General features: G+C 44.5%; 1 protein-coding gene across 1 annotated transcript in view; it reads right to left on the bottom strand.

Moving 5' to 3' along the window:
* Positions 1-9386: 9386 nt before the first annotated feature.
* LOC122811442 (nuclear factor 7, brain-like) overlaps positions 9387-20546 on the bottom strand; it is a 346854-nt gene continuing 335694 nt past the window's right edge. Inside the window, exon 7 of the mRNA XM_044083288.1 lies at positions 9387-10562. Within this exon, the coding sequence (XP_043939223.1) occupies positions 10030-10562 (533 nt within the window). The 3' untranslated portion in view covers positions 9387-10029. The remainder of the gene's footprint in view (positions 10563-20546) is intronic.

Here is a 20546-nt window from a genome sequence, read left to right as displayed (position 1 = left end):
AGTGGCTTCGGTAGCTGTAGTCGAGGTATGGGCCGAGGAGCCTGCGGTCTCGGTTACAGATGACACCGCCAGAGAAGGGTCGTCGGTAGTCAAGGGCTGGGTAGGCGCCTCGCTGAGAACCGGACCACGTGTAGCCGGTTTTGGCGTGGTGTCGGTGGAGACCGCGGACCTCGCGTGTCGGTCTTTGTCCTTGCATTTTTTGGACAAAACGGTAGTCGGAGTCTCCAACATCTTATAATTGAAAGCTTTACCGAAAAAGTGCTGGGCGAACTCCGCCCGACGCTTAATAGTGCGTTTATTGAAAGTAGCACAAAAGCGACAGCCCGAGACGTCGTGGTCTGGGCCTAAGCAAGGTATACAGAGGGAATGGAAATCCTTATGCGGTATTTGCTTCCCACAAGAAATACAATTGTTAACTTTGTCTGACATCGGTCTGAGGCAAGAAAATTTTCCCCAACGGGGTACTTAGCTTTAAAGAAGACTTCGGTTTTCCAAATTTTCGTAATTTCAGGAGCTGGCCGACCGGCACTTGCGAACTGCTTCTGCTTCGGGCACCGCACGGCAAAAAAGACTGAAGAAAATGGCGTTGGCTGGTTCTTTTATACCCCTGTCGCACTGACGTCAGGGAAGAAGCGACTACAACCGACGCCGGACCTAGACTTTGGAATTCGGCCGACCGAGGACCCGCCTGACGGCAGAGAAAGTAAGTTTTGTACCTACCATAAATGTAGATGTCCGATAGATATGCAACTGCAGTCCTTACATATGGGTTGTCCTGTCTCAGGCAGCCCTTTGGTCGGCCGGATTCCAAAGTCTGGGTCCGGTGTCGGCTGATGTTGCCTCTTCCTCGACGTCAGAGCGGCTGGGGTATAAAAGCATCAGCCGGCGCCATCTTCTTCAGTGTTTCTTGCCCCAGATGCCAGGTGCCCTCCAAGGAAGGCTACATTTAGAGACTGGATAAAAAATTCCAGACATGCACAACAGTAATAAATAGATGCACCATAACAGATTTCCCCAGCTAATTTGAAAAAGGGAAGTGGACCCAAAAAGGAGAATTTACAGAGGGGTAGGAGGGAGGGAAAACCTGACTGCAGTTGCATATCTATCGGACATCTACATTTATGGTAGGTACAAAACTGTACTATGTCCTTCAAGAATGCAACTGCAGTCCTTACATATGGGTTGAATACCATAGCCAAGCTGGGGGTGGTAGGATCTAAGATAAAGATGGTGTAGCTAAAATGCCCTGCAGGACTGCCGAAGCAAAGCCTGCTCGGGATCTGGAATATAAAGGCAGGTTGTAGTGTTTGGAAAATGTATGCACGGAGCTCCATGTAGCAGCTTCTAGAATGTCCTTTGTAGCCACCCCTCTTAGAAAGGCTGTGGTGGTGGCTATAGCTCTGGTGGAGTGTGGCCTGATATTGGCTGGCACACCTTTTCCATGGAAAGAGTAACAGAATCTGATACAGTGTCCAATCCATTTTGAAATTGTTTGTTTGGAAATTACTCCATAGTTGGTCAGACTTTCTGTTGGCTTTTGTTCTGTCCAAGTTGTAGCGCAATTGTCTGTGTATGTCCAAAGTGTGCAGCAGCTTTTCTCCTTTATTTTGAGGATTGGGAAAGAAGGTAGGCAGGTGAATTGCTTGATTTAGAGACACCCTGGATATCACTTTTGGCATGAATGAAGGATTGGTTCTTAAAGAAACTCTGTCCTGATGAAAAATGAGAAATGGAGGTACTGCCATGAGGGCCTGTATCTCCGAGACTCTTCTTGCTGAGGTAATTGCCAACAGGAAAACTGATTTCCAGGAGAGAAATTGCAATTCTGAAGATGCTGCTGGCTCAAAAGGAGGAAGAGTTAATTTTTCCAACATGAAGTTGAGGTCCCATGCAGGCACTGGTGGTTTTCTGGGAGGTTTGATATTCTTTATCCCTCTCAGAAACTGTCTTAGCAAAGGATGTGAAAACACAGGTGGATCACTGTTGTATTTTGCTGAAATTGCTGAAGCGTGAATTTTTATGGAAGAATATGAAAGGCCATTATGTAACATTTCTGCCAAGTATTCTAGTATCTGTGGGATGCTCATTACTGATGCATCCTGACCCTTGTTGGCATTCCAGATGTTAAATCTCTTCCATTTGGCTGAGTAAGTTTTTCTGGTGGAAGGTCTGCGTGCTTCCAGTAAGATCTCTTGAACTTTCTTGGAGAGAGAGATATGGGGAGAAGTCATGGAACCCTCCAAGCTGTCAGCTGCAACGTTTGCAGGTTGGGATGAACTGTCCTGTAATTGTGCTGAGTCAGAAGCAGAGGCCATTGAGGCAGGGGCCACGGCTTGGTGCGAGTTATGCTCCTTAGTAATGGATACCAGTGCTGTCTTGGCCAGTCTGGGGCTATCAAAATGCCTTTCGGTTGTTCTGCTTTGATCTTCAGTAACACCTTGGTCATTAATGGTAGAGGTGGGAATGCATAGATTGTTAAGAGTGTTCCAGCTGAAGGAGAGAGCATCCATTCTCCAGGCTTGAGGATGGTGTGTCCTCGAGCAGAACTTCTTCAGATGATGATTGAGGTGTGAGGCAGAGATCTATGTCCGGCCTCCCCCATGCATGAGTTATTTGTGCAAAAATGTCTGGATGCAACATCCATTCGTGCGGGTCCAAGATGTTTCTGCTTAGACTGTCCGCCGGAACATTGTCCTTGCCTGGAACAAACTGGGATTGCAACTGTATGTTCAGTTTCAGGGACTTTTCCCAAAGAGTCATTGTTAGCCTGCAGAGGGGATAAGAATGAGTGCCTCCCTGTTTGTTTATGTACCACATAACAGTGGTGTTGCCTGTCTTTATTAGCAGTTGACCTTGCTGAAGAAATTTTTCGAAAGCCTCGATAGCATGAATCACTGCCAACATCTTTTTGATTGATGTGTAGATGCACTTCCCGGGGTGCCCATTGCCCTTGAATGCATCTGCCCTCCATGTGCGCCCCCCCATCCATGATCTGAGGAGTCTGTTGTAATGGTTTGGCTTGTTTGAGGTTTGTTGAAAGACATGCCTTTGTTCAGCTGGCTTGCTTGTGCCCACCACAAAAATTCCTTTTGTAGACATGGAATGAGTGGAATAATTGCTTCTAAGTTGTGGCTGTGTTGAGACCATAAACTTTTTAGGTACCATTGTAGTTTTCTCATGTGTAGTCTTGCCAGTGGAATCAGAAGAATGCAAGATGCCATGAAACCCAGGGCCTGCAGGATTTTCCTTGCAGTCATCTGGGTGTGCTTTGCTAGGCTTTTGAAGTAATCCGGTAATTGTTCTTGTTTTTCTTCTGTGAGGAAAGCCATTTGTGAGTTTGTGTCCAGTTTGGCTCCTAGAAAAATTATTTGTTGGGATGGCAGTAGTCTCGATTTTTGAATGTTGACTGTGTATCCCAAAGCCTGTAGTAAGCGAATGACATAGTTCAAGTTTCTTATCAAGGCTTGCTTGCTGTCCGCTTGTATAAGGCAGTCGTCCAGGAAAGGGTATATTTGTATCCCCTGGAGTCTGCAGTGTGCAATTACTGATGCCAGGCATTTCGTGAATACTCTGGGCGCAGTAGATAAGCCAAAAGGCAATGCTGAGAATTGATAATGCTCTGACATTGCAAGAAATCTGAGGTATCTTCTGCAACTGTGTCTGATTGGGACATGCAGGTATGCCTCCTTGAGGTCCAGAGTAACCAGCCAAGACCCCTTGCCCAGCATGGGAAGAAGTTGCTGTAACGTCAGCATTTTGAATTTTGGCACAATGAGAAAAGTGTTTAGAGCGGACAAGTCCAGTATAGGCCTCCATTGCTTTTCTTTTCTTGGAACAAGAAACAGTCTTGAGTAGAATCCCTGGCCTTGTTCCAGAGAAGGAACCTTTTCTATTGCTTTGATTTGTAGCAACTTTGAAACTTGTACGAGTGCCTCTGCCCTTTGATTTTGTGGCAGGTTTGGCATGCCTTGTCTTGTTGGTAAGGTATGGAAGTGGAACCTGTAACCTTTGTCTATTATGTCCAGAATCCATTTGTCCTTTGTTAAAACGTGCCAATTTTTTGAAAATAAAGATAATTTTCCACCTAAAAGTGCTTCTCTTTGAGCCTTGGTCGGCGGTGTCAAAGTCAAGTCTTTGTGATTGTCCCTGTGGAGCAGTAGAAGTCCCTGTGCCACTTCTCTGATTAGTCGGTTGCCATTGGAGGCCCCTGTAGGAGCCTCGGTATTGCCCTCTACCTCGAGCACGCCTGTTTTTTCCCCTTTGGAATTTGTCAGTGTCTGGAAAGGACCAATTCTTCGAAGGCCAATTCCTGCTGAACCTTGGTGGCTGAACCTGGAGGAAATCTTTGACTGTTTGTACTGATTTAGCCTTTTCCTCAATTGATTTCAACACATCCTGAGCATTAGCACCAAATAGCTTGTGTTTTTCCAGAGGTGCATCTAGAAGCTTTACTTTAATATGATCTGGCAATGCCTGTTCTTTCAACCAAGCATGTCACGATGACGCCCCTGTCATAGCTGCCCTACATGAAGCTTCCAATGCATCATAACCACACTGAAGAAAATGATTGCTAACCTGCTGAGTATTATGAACCAAATCCTGCAAGGCCTTTTTATCTAAAGGCTCAGGAGAGACTAACTTTTTCTGCAAATCATCCATCAAGAAATCCTGATACTGAAACATATGAAAAAGACAGTTAAGTGCCCTCATGGCAAGGGTGGTTGAGGTATAAACTTTTTTGCCCCACCTCTCCAGGGACCTAGATTCCCTGTCTGCAGGCAAAGGAATTTTGGCCGTGGAAGTGGCCACTCCTTTGGGCCTCTGGGAAATAGTTTCTAGATCAACAGAATGGGCCTTAAAGAGATGCTTATGAGTTTCAGGAACCCTGTAATATCTGTCTGGCTTGACAGGAGCAGGAGGGAGAGAATCAGGAGAAGCACTAGAGTCTGAGTACACATCATCCAATACATCTAACACTGGAGGAATAGCTAAAGGCCTGTGCTGGGGTAACTTAAGGAAAGTACAAAGCCTTTTCCTGGAGTCGGAGAAATCCTGGCCCTGCCACTGAAAGTGCTCTCTCATGGAGTGGAGAATTTCCCCGAAAGAAATATCCTCAGGAGGAGAGGCAGAGGGAATAGATTCATCAGCATCAGAATCCTCGTAGGCCTGGAAGGATTCTTCTTGGGAATCTGAATGGCCTGAGTCACCAGAGGCTTCATCTGAGGAAAAGGTATCCGTCTGCTCAACCCTAGGCCTTTTGTCTGCAGGCGGCTGAGAACCTCTGTCTGGATGAGCCTGAGAGCCTCCGATTAAAGAAATTAGATCTGCAGCTAAAGTTATGATCTCTTTATCAGAAGTGGGACCCTGAGAAAAAAATTTAGTTGGGTGAGACTTAGCCTGGCTGGCAGCCTTAGCACGTGTGTAGGCCTTGATGGACATAGACACCGGAGGCCTAGCTACCCCACGTGCAGGAGTAACTTTGTCCACCGGTATGGTGTCAGGCAAGTCTTGGGCTTCAGTTTCAGGAGGAAAATCAACAACCGGCACCGGGGAAGCCTCTGAGACCGAAGTGTGCGGTAAAGCGGTGTCGTCGGTCTGGAGTGGTTGAATTACCGCCTCCGAAGAGACCAATGCACTTGCGGTAGGTTTTGGCGTGGTGTCGGTGGAAGTCACGGGCCGAGAATGTCGGTCCCGGTCCTTCTGTTTTTTGGAAATATGTGTTGTCGGTTGTTCCGACGGCATGATATAGGAGTAATTTCCCCCAAAAAAGTCTTCAGCAAATTCTGCCCGGCGCCTGAGTGTGCGCTTATTGAAGCAAGCACAGGCCGAGACGTCGTGGTCTGGGCCAAGGCAGGGAAGGCAGCAAGAATGGAAGTCCTTATGAGGTATTTGTTTACCACAAGACAAACAGTTATTAACTTTTGCAGTTTTATCTGACATCGGCTGAGGCAAGAAAAGGTTCCCCAACAGGGTACTTAGCTTTTTGATGACTTTGGTAACTGAAAACACAGGAGCTGGCCGACTGGCACTTGCGAACTGCTTCTGCTTCGGGCACCGCGCGGCAAGAAAGACTGGAGAAGATGGCGCCGGCTGATGCTTTTATACCCCAGCCGCTCTGACGTCGGGGAAGAGGCGACATCAGCCGACGCTGGACCCAGACTTTGGAATCCGGCCGACCGAAGGGCTGCCTGAGGCAGGACAACCCATATGTAAGGACTGCAGTTGCATTCTTGAAGGACATCCCATCTGTAATGACTGCAGCTGTATGTACGATGAACATCTAAGGAAATGATTTTATTGAGCTGAGACACAGGATTTGAACTTCCTAGACACAAGGCCTTGTTAAGTTTGGCTGTGGTGGCTGCCAAAAGAGCAATTACAAGAAAATACTTTGATATTGTTTCAAATTAGTGATTGAACCATGTTGACGAAAAGTGTGGAATTTAAGTGTGGAACTCCGAGCTGTCAAGAAGTTCCTATTCCTGCAGAAGAAAACTCCAAAGGAAATCTATGTGTGAGTTACAAGTGCCTTTTTACTCAACTGCGAAGAAATGGTGTGCAAGCTTTCAGTGTGGAGATTGAGACTGAAGATGTAGCAAGGTCTGGGAGGCCTCAAACAGTGTCAAATCCTGAAATTGTTGACCATGTCCATGACCTGATTTTGGCAGACTGGCGAACATTTTCGTCAAGTTGGTGCCAACTTTTTTCGAACGACTAGTTACTGCTGATAGAACATGGTTACACCACTATGATCCTGAGACACAACAGTCCATGCAGTGGCGGCAGTCAGGTTCATCAACCCCCAAAAAGTTCAAGACCCAAAAGTAATCAGGAAAGGTCATGGCCACAGTGCTTTGGGATCAGGAAGGTGTTGTAATGACTATCTTTCCAAGGGGCCAAACAGCTAATGCAGAATACTACTGTAACTTGTGCTGATTACAGGAATTAATGAAAGAAAAAAGGAGATTGAAGCTGTAGAAAGTTGTTCTCTTTTTGCAAGACAATGCACCTGTTCACAAGGCTGGCAAAACAATGGATGTTTGGACAAAAGTGGGGTTTGAGCACACAGACCATCCACCCTACTCACCAGATCTTGCTCCATCTGACAATTTCCTGTTTCCAAACTTTAAAAATAGTTTAATTTTCGAGTGAATCAGAGGTGATTGCAGCAGTGGAGCAGTATTTCAGTGACCAAACTTCAGACTTTTTTTTTGGCAGGGTTACAGAAACTTCAGACACAATGTGCCAAGTGTGTTGAACTTTGGGGAGAATATGATGAATACCTTTTAAGTTTCATGGCTCCACGTCATTCCCTTCTTAGTCAGGCTTAGAACTTTTTAGCACCCCCTCGTACATAGAAAAAATGGAAATTGTGGGAACACTACATGCAGAATGTCCTGGAGCGAGGTTTAATAGAATGCAATAACTGAACAATTTATGTATTGTGGGATTGATGATAATTGTACAAAAAAATCTACAGAATGTACAATGTTCATACCTATGAACAACTTAATATGGTTTTCTTTTATATAAATTTATGTTTGTCCATATCATAAGTGATAATTCAACAAAGCTGTTAAAGAATACTTCTCTTCTTTCAGCTAGCTAATGGGTTGATGGAGAGCTCCCTTTTCCAGGGGAACCAAACTCCCTGCAATGAGTGGCAGCCTAGATGATCTCCCCAACCCATGACCTAAGCACAACACAATTTCTGACTGGTTTGGCTGCAGGAAGGAACTACCATCTTGAAGATGGCAAGTCCAGTGTTTGATGACAATGATCAAAAATATGAGGATGTGGCGGCACTAAAGTACAGACATCTCACAGTCCACTTCCAACACCAGGATCTTCATGCACAGAGATCACAGTACAAAGTGTGCGTCAGCCACTAAGCCCAGAGTTCAAAACCTGTACCGGATGCTGCATCCCCACTCACCTGACTAAGGCTATTACTTCTTTGGCTGTCTGCAAATGCTACAGACTGCCTGGCTATGTTCCATGAAGAGGACTTCTCCCATTTACGATGCACAGCCCATGCGGTATTGATGCTTCTCAGAAGTCCACAGACAAGGCTACCTAGCAGTTAGTCACCCAAAAAAGGGAAGATTTGGGGATCCTTTTTCATAAATTCTGGCTGCCAAGTTAATACTCTGGGTAAGAAATTAGTGCTGAAAAATGTCCAAATGGAAATACTTTTACTGGAACTTGAAGTGCTTTTTCATAAATTCTGGCTGCCAAGTTAATACTCTGGGTAAGAAATTAGTGCTGAAAAATGTCCAAATGGAAATACTTTTACTGGAACTTGAAGTGATGTCTACCCCAACAGAAAATAAACTATCTCCTCTGCAGACCCAATTACAAAAGCAATAAAATGTGTTCATTACATCCAGCATCATCATCCAGGTATGGTATGGTAGCAAGGTACCAAGCCACTTTAGATGAGCGTTCAAAATAAAACATAAAAAAATACTGTTGACTGAAACTAATGAGGTTCAGAATGTTACATAACCTGGCTCCTTTCCTGGGACCAAAAAAAAAAAAAAGTACAGAACTCTGTTCCAATTCTAAAAACAAGACACAGCATCTTCATATCCACTCAGCAGTAGACTCTGGGCTTACCCAAGTGCTCCTTTAAGACAGACTACATGCCACTGAATTGGAAGCCCTTCTGGTGGAAGGCAGATTAACTCTAAAACCTGGGCAAGAGTAAACATATCTGCAATTCAACAGCCTCTTCTGATGGCTTTCAACACCAGGACAAACTCAAATAACCACATCCCACCATGAAAGGTCTCAAAACTGGAATCAGGACTGCAGCAGAATGGCTAACAGCTCACCATCATAGTAGAATTCTCCTACACTGGAAGACAGGCAAGAGACTGTGTGATACTATCACATCTTTCCTGAGTAATAAGGATGTCTCTCTCTTTTCTGGGGTTGGCTAAGTTTGGAAGAGGAAGATGTAGGCTACGTCCTCTGCAAGATGATGCTAAAAACACTTACAGAAGTTACATTAAGATCATGCCCCTCGATAAATGGGCAGCAAGGATCTAGTTTCAGTTCCTTCTTTAAACAGAAAAAAGAAATCATAAGCCACTTTATCTTATGCTGGCACACACCTGGGCTTGAAGCACTTGTCAATATAATTCAAGAAAATGAGCTAAAATGCATGTCTTCAAAGTTAGCTGATGTATCTCTAGGGTTAGCAGCTATCTCCACCTTCTTCAAGCAATCTGACAGAAACTTCATCTGTAGGTCAAGGCAGCAAATTATATATGGAAAAAATGAAAATGTAAAATCTACCAGTTAAGGGGAACACTATTCTTTTAAAAGAACTCTTACCTGATGTGTGCATACACAGTACATTATCCAGAGGCATGCCAACACACATTTTTTTTTTTTTCATTTATTTTTTTCCTCACTCAAAAATTGTGGGAAAATGGAGATAAAACAGTAAGCAACACATATGATGTATAAAACAAACAAAAGCAACCAACATTTTACTCAACTGCGTTCTCACAACCAGTTCTGCTGTAGCACTGAGGTACGTATTTCATAATCCTACCATAATTCTGGCTCCCTGAATAACCCAAAGACAAAGGAAATAAGTGCTAATTAACCAAACATGTCTAACAATTTACAATTTACCCTGATCATCACTACAATTTGACATTAGGGTCAAATAAAACTTGCTCTGAAATAAACATCTGTTCAAAAAATTAACTGAAGCTCAAAGTTCAGCATTATTCCATCTTCTTTACTGTTAAACCACCACCGCTCCTTCTGTAAAAAAAGCATTCTTTTTCCTGCAGCATTCCCAACACTCTATTCATAGATTAGTACTAGGCTAACTGCCTTTGTGCACCATTTTAAGCCTAGCCTATTACCCCATTTGAGAATCAAACCCTGCACCATTGGTTTACAAGGCAAACACCTTAACCATTATGCCAACCTCCCACCCCTATAGGTAACAAAGAGTGCCTACTGCTTTTTTGATGATGGCACTTATTTGCTCTGCCATCCCTGGTGTCACAGCCTAGGTGTCACAATCTGCAATGGTAGCCCCTTGCCCATCTTCACACCAGTAAAGAAGAAAGGGTACACCTTTTCCACAAAGGTGTCTTTGTAGGTGTAGATACAGCAGAACTCATAAGGGTCATAGAATGACAGCAACCCTTTCTCACAATCAAGGTATACTCCAATCCTCCTAGGCTGCTTGGTCAGCTTAAGAGGGGTAGGAGGCACAGTATAGGCCCCATACACCTCTCCATCTCGAACAATGGCCCAGAACCCATTGGAAGGTGATAGTTTTACTTCCCCCTTTCGAGTCACAGAATCCTTTGCCACACCCAACCCCCACTCAGTCTTTATACCAACATCCACTTCCCAATAGTATCTTCCAGAGTCAAATCCAGTGTTGCCGAGAACACATGCAGCAGGGTCAAACCTCTCAGGAAGGTCAGGCACTGATCGTTTCTTGTCACCACAACGCACTCTTGTCTGTCCATCAAGGATCAAGAAGGGGCAAGCAGTCTCAGGGTTTAATTTAACTGGTTCTGGAGCTAATAAGAAAGAAAAAAGTGGTTATATAAAAGACAACCCCAATGGTTTCCAGATGAAACAAATCTGTTAAATCTTTCAAATTCACAAATATACTATGACAAAACAGAATAAACTACTTGAAATAGCTCCCTTTCCTTCTTCCTTGATCCCTCTATAGATATACATTTGTGACAGATTATAAACATATCATACCACTCGCACATAACATACTATAATATATATATATATATATATATATCTATCTATATATATCTATATCTATATCTATATACACATACACATACATATACATACATGCATATACATACATACATATAAAATCTACATTATAAATACACATACATACATACTTTTTTATTTTTCCAGGGAAATTTCAGGAGGAGTAGAAATATGCTTAGTTTTCAGTTTCTTTCTGACAGAAAAATGGGTCTAACCATGTTACTAATGGCAGAAGCAGCGGCTTCTCCATGGATGGGCACAACATTCTGACACAGCAGGAAAACCTACCACAAGTCCCTCTCCCAGGACCGACCTGAGTGGCTCTCCTTTGCCCATTGAGAGGACATGGCTAACCTCGGGTCCATAGTGGTTGTTGGTGCTACACCACAGGAATCTGGGGTAAAAGATGAGTGATCAGAGATACAAGAAATGGCACAGCAGAGTCAACCACCTGCTAGCCTGCTGTGGCGACAAAGTCTGTTTGGTTAACTTCTTTGTGTGTCTGGAACAAGGATATTCTGTGGGACCAGTAGATTATTCTATGGTCAAGCTGAAAATTATGCCTCTTTCTTGCAGAAGAGGAGCAGCAAATGCTGGTATATAAAATAAAAGTCTTTAAGTCACTTTTTCACAGAAAAACACAGCAGAAATCACTTTAAAAACACATTGCCAGATCTACAAAAGTTAAAGCAAACAATTTATCCACAGAAAAACATTTCAGTTACTTCTCACAACTTTTAAAATAGCAAGAAAAAGAGCACTTCTGTTTAAAAGCAGGGTACAATCTCGCGACAGTACATTAAAACACAAGACTCGACTTGAAAATAACTTGCCTTTAGACGAAAATGATAAACACAAACAATACTTAGAAAATAGAAGGCATTTCCAAAGAAGGAACTTACTAGCCACAGCAAAGGAAAAGCGCCAATACAACTGCCAGATCTCAAAAGCCAAGGAGCACACTTTTCTGTAGCAGTAAATCTCTGAAGGGGTTAGTGCCCAAACTTGTCTTAGTCAGCTCATCTTGAGCTGGCTGGCAGTTTGGGCATATGGAAGGTGTCCTTAAGCTTTGGAAGCTGGCCGGTTGCTATATCCTTGGCCGAATATAACCCCATATAAATAAGACTATTGCAGCACTGATCAATATGATGATTCATAGGTTCATAGCTTGGTACTAGGCTATCAGCCCTAGGGCCTATACAAGCCTAGCCATAATTCCCTTGCTATTTCTTCCCACACTATTTACTTCCCTGGACCCCTGTCTAGCAGGGCGACTGACGTGATCCCTGGGGTGAATTTCCTTTCTTTCATCCAATCGTCAAGGTTCCCTTTGAAGAGGGCCAAGGAGACGCTCTGCTTGACATGTATGGGCAGTCTATTCCAGAGTCTGGGGAGTCTCTGGGTCAGGAACCTATCCCTCCAGCATGTTTTGTTTATTGTGATGACAAGGTTTAGATCCCTGGAGAGTATGGCTCTGAGGGATTGTGATTTCTTTACGTGTAGCATGTCCAACAGCTCTGGGTTGGACATGGCCTTGTATGTTAAGCAGAGATTGCCTATGAGTAGACAATAAGCGACAAGAGTATAGCTGGAGTTTAAGGCGGTCAGCAGAGGGCATCTGCTTTAGGCCTGTAATTCTTTTAGTGAGGTACTTCTGCGGCCTTTCCAGTTGTTGCAGATGTCTTGAGAGGTACATACCAAATGGGGTGTTGTATTCTATAATGGGTCTAATGAGGGACGAGTACAGTGGGATAATGACCTCCTTTTTTTCTGGATGAAAAGCCCTTAGTGATGACGTGTGCCACATAGAAGGATTTCCTGACTGTTGGGGCGATGTGGTTATTGAAGGTGAGACCACTTGTCCACCTATGTCCCTACGTCTCTTATCACACTTTCGGTGTTTAGTGCACTGCCACATATGTGGTAATTCATGGGTGCATGTTTTTTCCCAAAGGGGATAACTATACATTTCTTGGCATTCAGCTTGAGCCCATGGCTCTGGCACCAAGCATCTGTTTCTGTAAGGCCCTTTTGTAGAGTATCTACATCATTTGGGGGATTCAATAATGGCTCCCAGTTTGCAGTCATCTGTGAACTTTGTTAGCCAGAGTCCCTTAGTGTTGCCCTGTACTTCAGAGAAGTAGATGCCAAACAAGAGCAGTCCCAGGACTGAACCCTGAGGTACTCCACTTGTCGCTTGTTTGGAACTGGATTTGGAGTCAGCTACTTTTACAGTATGGGTTCGGTCAGTAAGCCAGTTGGCAACCCATCCAGTGATGTAGGGATTAATGCCCAGCTTAGGAAGTTTATCTATGATTCCAGAGTGGGGGATGGCGTCAAAGGCCTTGGCGAGGTCCAGATAGGCTGTGTGGACTGCCTTACCCTCATCCATGGCTCTGCAGACTGATTCAAAGAACTCAATTGGGTTCAGGAGACATGTTCGGCCCTTCACGAACCCAAACTGGTTGAGGTCCAGTGTTTGAAGGTTGCCAATATCTTTGTTTATAAGTTCATGATAATACGTTCCATGGTCTTGCAGATCAGGCTCGTCAGACTGATGGGACGGTAGTTCTCGGGATCCAAAGTGGATCCTCCCTTGTGGAGTGGGATAACTGTAGCTGTGCACCACTCAGTGGGCATGAAGCCTGAGGTGAGGGTATGATTAAATATGACACTTCGGTGAGGTGCCAGTTTATTTTGTAGTTCATGTAGTGCACAGCCCGGGATGTCATCAGGTCCCATGGATGCTGTATTCTTAGCTTTGGTGAGTGCGCTTTTTACCTGTGTGACCGTTATTACCGGAATTGGGCAATCTTCCGGTATTGAGATGGGCCATTTAGGGGGTGAGAGGTGTTTGAAGTTGGCACTGAATTGATCTGCCAGGATATTGGCAATATCCTTGGGATCAGTATATTTAATGCCATTCTGTTGTAGCTCAGAGCAGATCTGAGCATTGCCATTTAGATTCTTGACATAGTTATAGAATGCCTTGTTATCTTTGGCAATTTTATTTTCGTAACTAGCTTTGGAGGATTTTACGAGGGATCTCAGCTTCTTACTGAGGCTGGTAAGGGAATTTTTTGCATTGTGGGATTGTCCTCTTTTCTGCAACAGTTTCTTCCTTTTGTTGTAAAGTTGGTTTATGGCAGGGGACCACCAGATTGGCTTCCTTTTTTTGGAGGAGAGCATCTTGGTTCTATATGGGATTGCACGATTCATGCATAGTGGATGTGCTCGTACAGTGCCTTAGTGTAGGACTCAGCAGTCGAACTTTCAGTTCCCGTCTTCATGGGTGTCATGAAGTTGGTTACTTCTGACTTGAGTAGCATGAAGTTGGCTTTGGAGAAGTTTTTTATGGAGGTTTCCTTACTGGGGAGTGGGGATGGGAAGTGAATGTTAAGGGTGATTAGCTTATGATCTGACCTGACCAACGAGGGGGTGACCATAGGTGTGGAGCATCGATTTCCCATGTTGGTAATTACCAGGTCTAGGATATTGGAGCCCCTGGTGGGACTATGCATCAGTTGATCCAGGGCGTTGGAATTTATGAATTCCAAGAACCGTTGGGCAAAGGTGTTGGTACATGAGTAGTTTTCCCAGTTAATGGCAGGGTAGTTGAAATCACCCAGTATTAGGTTGCTTGGCTGTATCTTAATATTTTCCAGTATGTTTAGAAAGGTGTAGTGAGAATCTTTGGGCATGGCGGGGGATCTGTAGCAAGCTACAATTTGGATTGCAGTCTTATCTAGTGTTAGTTGCAGCTGGAGAATTTCAGGCGCATTGTGTTGGGCAACTAGTCTGGTGGTGTGAATATCCTTGGTGAATATGGATACTCCTCCACCTTTAGTGTTTCGATCCTGGTTTGGTGGCCGAAAAGTGTGGTAAGAGATGTAGCCTGGTATTGCAGGGGTACTCTGTGGAGCCTTGAACCAGGTCTCAGTTACTGCACAGATATCGATGCTCTCCATTTTTAGGAGTGCCTCAAGAGTGTGCATTTTGAGGTTTAGACTTTTAGCATTGAGTAGCATTACCTTCAGATTTTGCATGCTTGTACCGGTTATGGTGGTGGTTTTCTCCTTTGAATTTTGATCATCAGAAATATATACTTCAAGGAAGACCAAAATAATGTGAAGCGATTATATGGCAATTAAATACAAGTATTAAACAATCTATAGTAATGTACAATATCTGTACTAAGGTCAAAACAAGGTGAGAAATATGACAGTGTAAGAGGATTTTATAGGTACAGACCCATCAGCACATTAGAAGCATGAACAGATGAAGTGGTGTGAAAGTTGCAGACGGGATTTGAATACAGTTTATAGAGATTGAGAGATAAACAAGGGAAATATTAGGCAATGTGGTAAAGAAGAGAAAAGTACAGTTTTGTACCTACCATAAATGTAGATGTCCGATAGGTATGCATCTGCAGTCATAACATATGGGTTGTCCTGCCTCAGGCAGCCCTTCGGTCGGCCGGATTCCAAAGTCTGGGTCTGGCCTCGGCTGATGTCACACTTTCCCCGACGTCAGAGCGTCTGGGGTATAAAAGCATCAGCCGACGCCATTTTCCTCAGTTTTTCTTGCCCAAGATGCCAGGTGCCCTCTAGGAAGGCTAAATTTGGATAAATGCTGAAAAGTTCCAAACATTTGCAAATTATATACATGAATAAACAAACAAATACACCATAATAGATTCCCCCAGCTAGCTAAAAGAGGGGTAAGCACCCTAGGAATACCACAGAGGGGAAGGAGGGAGGGTAATCCTGACTGCAGATGCATACCTATCGGACATCTACATTTATGGTAGGTACACATCTACATTTATGGTAGGTACAAAACTGTACTATGTCCTTCAAGGATGCATCTGCAGTCATAACATATGGGTAGAATACCATAGCCAATCTGGGGGTGGAGGTACTAAGAAAAGAATGGTGTAGTTAAGATCCCCTGCAGAACTGCAGTTGCAAACCCTGCTCTGGATCTAGAGTATAAAGGTAGATTGTAATGCTTGGCAAATGTATGCACGGAGGTCCAAGTAGCAGCTTCTAAAATGTCCTTGGTAGCCACCCCCCGTAGGAAGGCTCTAGTGGTGGCCGTGGCTCTTGTGGAGTGAGGCCTGATATTTTCAGGAACTGTCTTTCCATGAAAGGAGTAGCAGTTTAATGCAATTTCCTATCCATTTTGAAATTGGATGTTTGGAAATTGCTCTTCCTTGCACCCCAGTTGCATATGCTACAAAAAGTTGGTCAGTTTTTCCGCTAGTTTTTGTTCTGTCCAAGTAGTAGCATAGTTGTCTGTGTATATCCAGGGTGTGCAAAAGTTTTTCCACTTTATTCTGTGGATTAGGGAAGAACGTAGGCAAGTGAATAGCTTGGTTCAAGGATACCCTAGATACCACCTTTGGCATAAAAGTAGGATTGGTTCTTAGTGACACTCTGTCCTGGTGGAAAATAAGAAAAGGCTGCACTGCCATTAATGCTTGTAACTCAGATACTCTTCTTGCTGAAGTGATTGCCAGAAGGAATGCAGTTTTCCAAGATAGAAACTATAGATCCGCTGATGCTGCTGGTTCAAAAGGAGGTAGTGTCAGTTTTTCCAGCACAAAGTTGAGATCCCAGGCAGGTAGAGGGGTCTTATTGGAGGTTTAACATTTTTGATCCCTCTCAGAAATTGTCTGAGGAGAGGGTGTGAGAAGATAGGTGGATCCACATTGTATTCTGCTGAAATTGCTGAAGCATGAATCTTAATGGAAGAATAAGACAGGCCATTGTGGAACAATTCTGCTAAATATTCTAGGATATGTGCTAGGTTTGCCACTGTGACATCTGTGCCCTTTGATGTGCTCCAAATGAGAAATCTCTTCCATTTAGCCGAGTATGTCTTCCTTGTGGAAGGCCTGCGAGCCTCCAGGATAATGTCCTTCACCCGATGAGATAAAACAGTTTGATTGGGATTTAAGGAACTTTCCAGGCAGTTAGCTGCAATGTTTTCAAGTTGGGATGCAGGGTCTTGAAATTGTTCTGCGTTAGAAGAAGAGGCCATAGGGGGAGAGGCCATGATTTTGCCTGAGACATGCTTCTCAGTGGATACCAGTGCTGTCTTGGCCAGTCCGGAGCTATTAGTATCACTTTTGGCTGTTCCTCCCTGATCTTCAGTAGAACCTTGTGCATCAATGGGAGAGGTGGGAAGGCATAAACTGTTAGGGCTTTCCAGCTGAAAGAGAGAGAGTCCACCCTCCAAGCTTGTGGGTGGTATGTCCTTGAGCAGAATGTCTTCAGTTGATGGTTGAGTGGGGAGGCGAACAGATCTATCTCCGGCATTCCCCATGTCTTTGTTATGAGTTTGAAGATGTCTGGGTGCAGCATCCATTCGTGTGCATCCATAGTAGTTCTGCTTAGGCTGTCCGCTAGTGCATTTTCTTTCCCTGGCACGAATTGGGCCTGTAGTTGGATATTGAGATTCAGGCATAGATCCCACAGATTCATAGCCATCCGGCATAGCGGGTAAGAATGTGTGCCTCCCTGTTTGTTTATGTACCACATGACCGTGGTGTTGTCTGTCCTTATTAACAGATGTCCTTGTTGGAGGAAGGATTTGAATGCCTCGATTGCATGCCTCACTGCCAGCATTTCCTTTTGGTTTATTTGCATGCTTAGCTGCCCTTGAGGCCATAGGCCTTGGATGCATTTGTCCTCCATGTGTGCTCCCCATCCTCGGTCCGAGGTGTCCGTGGTGATGGTCTGCCTTGTTTTTGGTTTGTTGAAAGGCAACCCTCTGTTGGACTGGCAGGCCTGAGCCCACCACAGGAATTCCTTTTGAAGGCATGGAATGATTGGTATCATGGTTTCTAAACTGTGACTGTGTTGAGACCATACACTCCTTAGGTACCATTGTAATTTCCTCATATGCAGTCTGGCATGTGGGATTAGAATTATGCAGGATGCCATGTAACCCACGGCCTGCAGGATTTTCCTTGCAGTAAGCTGAGTTTGTCTTGTCAAAATCATGAAGTAATTTGGAAGTTGTTTTTGCTTTTCTTCTGTGAGAAAGGCCATTTGGGTGTTTGTGTCCAGATCTGCACCCAAAAAGGTGATCCTTTGGGATGGTACTAGTCTTGACTTTTGGATGTTGACTGTGTATCCCAAGGCCTGTAACAGGTGTATGGCATAGGCCAAGTCCTTTAACAATTTCTTCTTGTTGTCCGCTTGTATTAGGCAGTCGTCCAGGTATGGATAAATTTGAATTTCCTGTAGTCTGCAATGTGCAACTACTGATGCCAGGCATTTCGTGAATACTCTGGGCGCAGTAGATAAGCCAAAGGGCAATGCTGAGAATTGATAATGCTCTGATCCTGCAAGAAATCTGAGGTGTCTTCTGCAACTTGGTCGGATAGGGACGTGCAGGTATGCCTCCTTGAGATCTAGAGTCACCAGCCAAGATTCCTTGCCCAACATGGGAAGAAGTTGCTGTAGGGTCAGCATTTTGAATTTTGGCACAATGAGATAAGTGTTCAGTGCGGACAGGTCGAGAATAGGCCTTCATTGATTTTCTTTTCTTGGTACAAGGAATAGTCTGGAGTAAAATCCTTGGCCTTGTTCTGAACATGGTACCTTTTCTATAGCTTTCATCTGAAGTAAATTGCTGATTTGTTTTAAAGCCTCTGCCTTCTGATTTGGTGGAAGGTTTGGCATTCCGCTTCTTTTTGGCAAAGTGTGGAAGTGAAACCTGTATCCTTTGTCTATTATTTGCAATGTCCATGTATCCTTTGTAATATAATGCCAGTTTTTTGAGAATAAAGCCAGCTTTCCGCCCAAGGGTGCTTCCAGTTGATCCCTGGAAGGCGGAATCAGAGTCAAGTCATTGAGTCTGTCCTGTAGTAGTGGTTGTTGTAGCTGTTGCACTACTCCTCTGGTTGGCAGGCTGCCACTGACGGCCTCTGTAGGAGCCCTTCGATTGACCTCTGCCTCTAGAGTGCCTGTTCCTGCCTCTCTGGGCTCTGTCCAAGTCTGGAAAGGACCAATTCTTTGGAGGCCAGTTTCTGCTGAATCTCAGTGGTTGAACTTGCAGGAAATCTTTAACTGTTTGCACAGATTTTGCTTTTTCTTCAACCTTTTTTAGAATCTCCTGAGCAGGGGAGCCAAATAAATTTTGTTTCTCCATTGGAGCATCGAGGAGTTTAGCTCTGACATGGTCTGGCAAAGATTGCTCCTTCAGCCAGGCATGCCTACGAATAACTGCCCCAGTCATAGCTGATCTAAATGAAGCCTCCAGTGCATCATAGCCACATTTTAAGAAATGATTACTAACCTGTTGTGAGTTATGTACCAAATCCTGAAGGGATTTACGGTCTAGGGGTTCAGGAGAAGAAAGTTTCTTATTCAGTTCATCTAACAAATAATCTTGGTACTGTATCATATGGAATTGACAGTTTAATGCCCTGACAGAAAGAGTTGCAGATGTATACACCTTCTTACCCCATCTCTAAAGCTCTAGACTCTCTTTCAGAGGGTAGGGGATTTTTGGCAGTAGCGGCTGCAACCCCTTTAGGGCCCTGAGAAATAGTTTCTGGGTCTGCAGAAAGGGCTTTATACAGATGGAAATGAGAATCCGGGACCCTGTAATATCTGTCAGGTTTGGCAGGGGCCGGAGGAAGAGTATCAGGGGCTGTACTGACATCATTGTACACATCATCAATTACATTTAGAACAGGAGGTATAGCTAAGGGCCTATGCCGAGGCAAATGCAAAAAGGTCCTTAATCTTTTTTCTAGAATCAGAGAAATCCTGACCTTGCCATTGAAAGTGCTCTCTCATGGAGTGTAAAGTCTCCCCAAAGGAAAACTCTTCAGGAAGGGAGGCCGAAGGGATAGATTCCTCTGCATCTGAATCCTCATAAGGCGAGTAAGCCCCTTCCTGGTGGTCTGACAACTCAGATCCATCCGTGGAATCATCTGAGGAGTGGGGTTCAGAGGGGTCAGTCCTGGGCCTTTTGTCTGGAGGAGGTTGAGAGGCCCTGTCTGGGTGAGGTTGTGAACCCCTAATTAAGGAGATAAGGTCCTCAGCCAGGCTGAAGATCTGTGAACTAGAGGAAGGCCTCTGGGGTGTAGATTTGTCAGGCAAAGCTTTTGAAAGTTTGGCAGCTTTAGCCCTAGAAAAGGCCTTAATGGACATAGAAGCTGGGGGCCTAGCTGCCCCACGTGCAGGGGTAGAAATGTCCAAAGGTACGGTGTCGGTCAATTCCTGAACACTAGCTTCGGTAGGTAGTTCTGAAGCCGACTCAGCCGGGGCCTTGGTGGTAGGAAGTATGGTTTCGGAAGAAGGAATCACCGAGGACTCTGTTTCGGCCGAAACCGAGACACTCGCGGTAGGCCTAGCCGTGGTATCAGCCGAAACCGCGGGCCGCGAGTGTCGGTCCTTTTCCTTGCGTTTTTGGACCATATGTGAAGTCGGATTCTCAGACGGCATTTTATAAGCAAAAGTGGCTCCAAAAAATTCCTCTGCAAACTCCCACCGACGTCTAAGAGTTCGTCGGTTGAAGGAGGCACAGGCTAAACAGGCCGATACGTCGTGGTCTGGGCCTAAGCAAGGAAGGCAGTAAGAATGGAAATCCTTATGAGGTATTTGTTTCCCACAAGTTAAACAATTATTTACTTTGGCTGACATCGGCTGAGGCAAGAAAGAGTCCTCAACGGGGTACTTAGCTTTTTTCGAAGTCTTCGGTAGCTGAAATCTCTGGATCTGACCGACCGGCACTTGCGAACA

This window comes from Protopterus annectens, chromosome 9.part0 (genome assembly GCF_019279795.1).
Source record: "Protopterus annectens isolate FY-2018-M chromosome 9.part0, PAN1.0, whole genome shotgun sequence".
In the NCBI taxonomy this organism is placed as follows: Eukaryota; Metazoa; Chordata; order Ceratodontiformes; family Protopteridae; genus Protopterus; species Protopterus annectens.
Note: the sequence above shows the minus strand (reverse complement) of the source record. Positions and strands in the feature narration are given on the sequence as shown.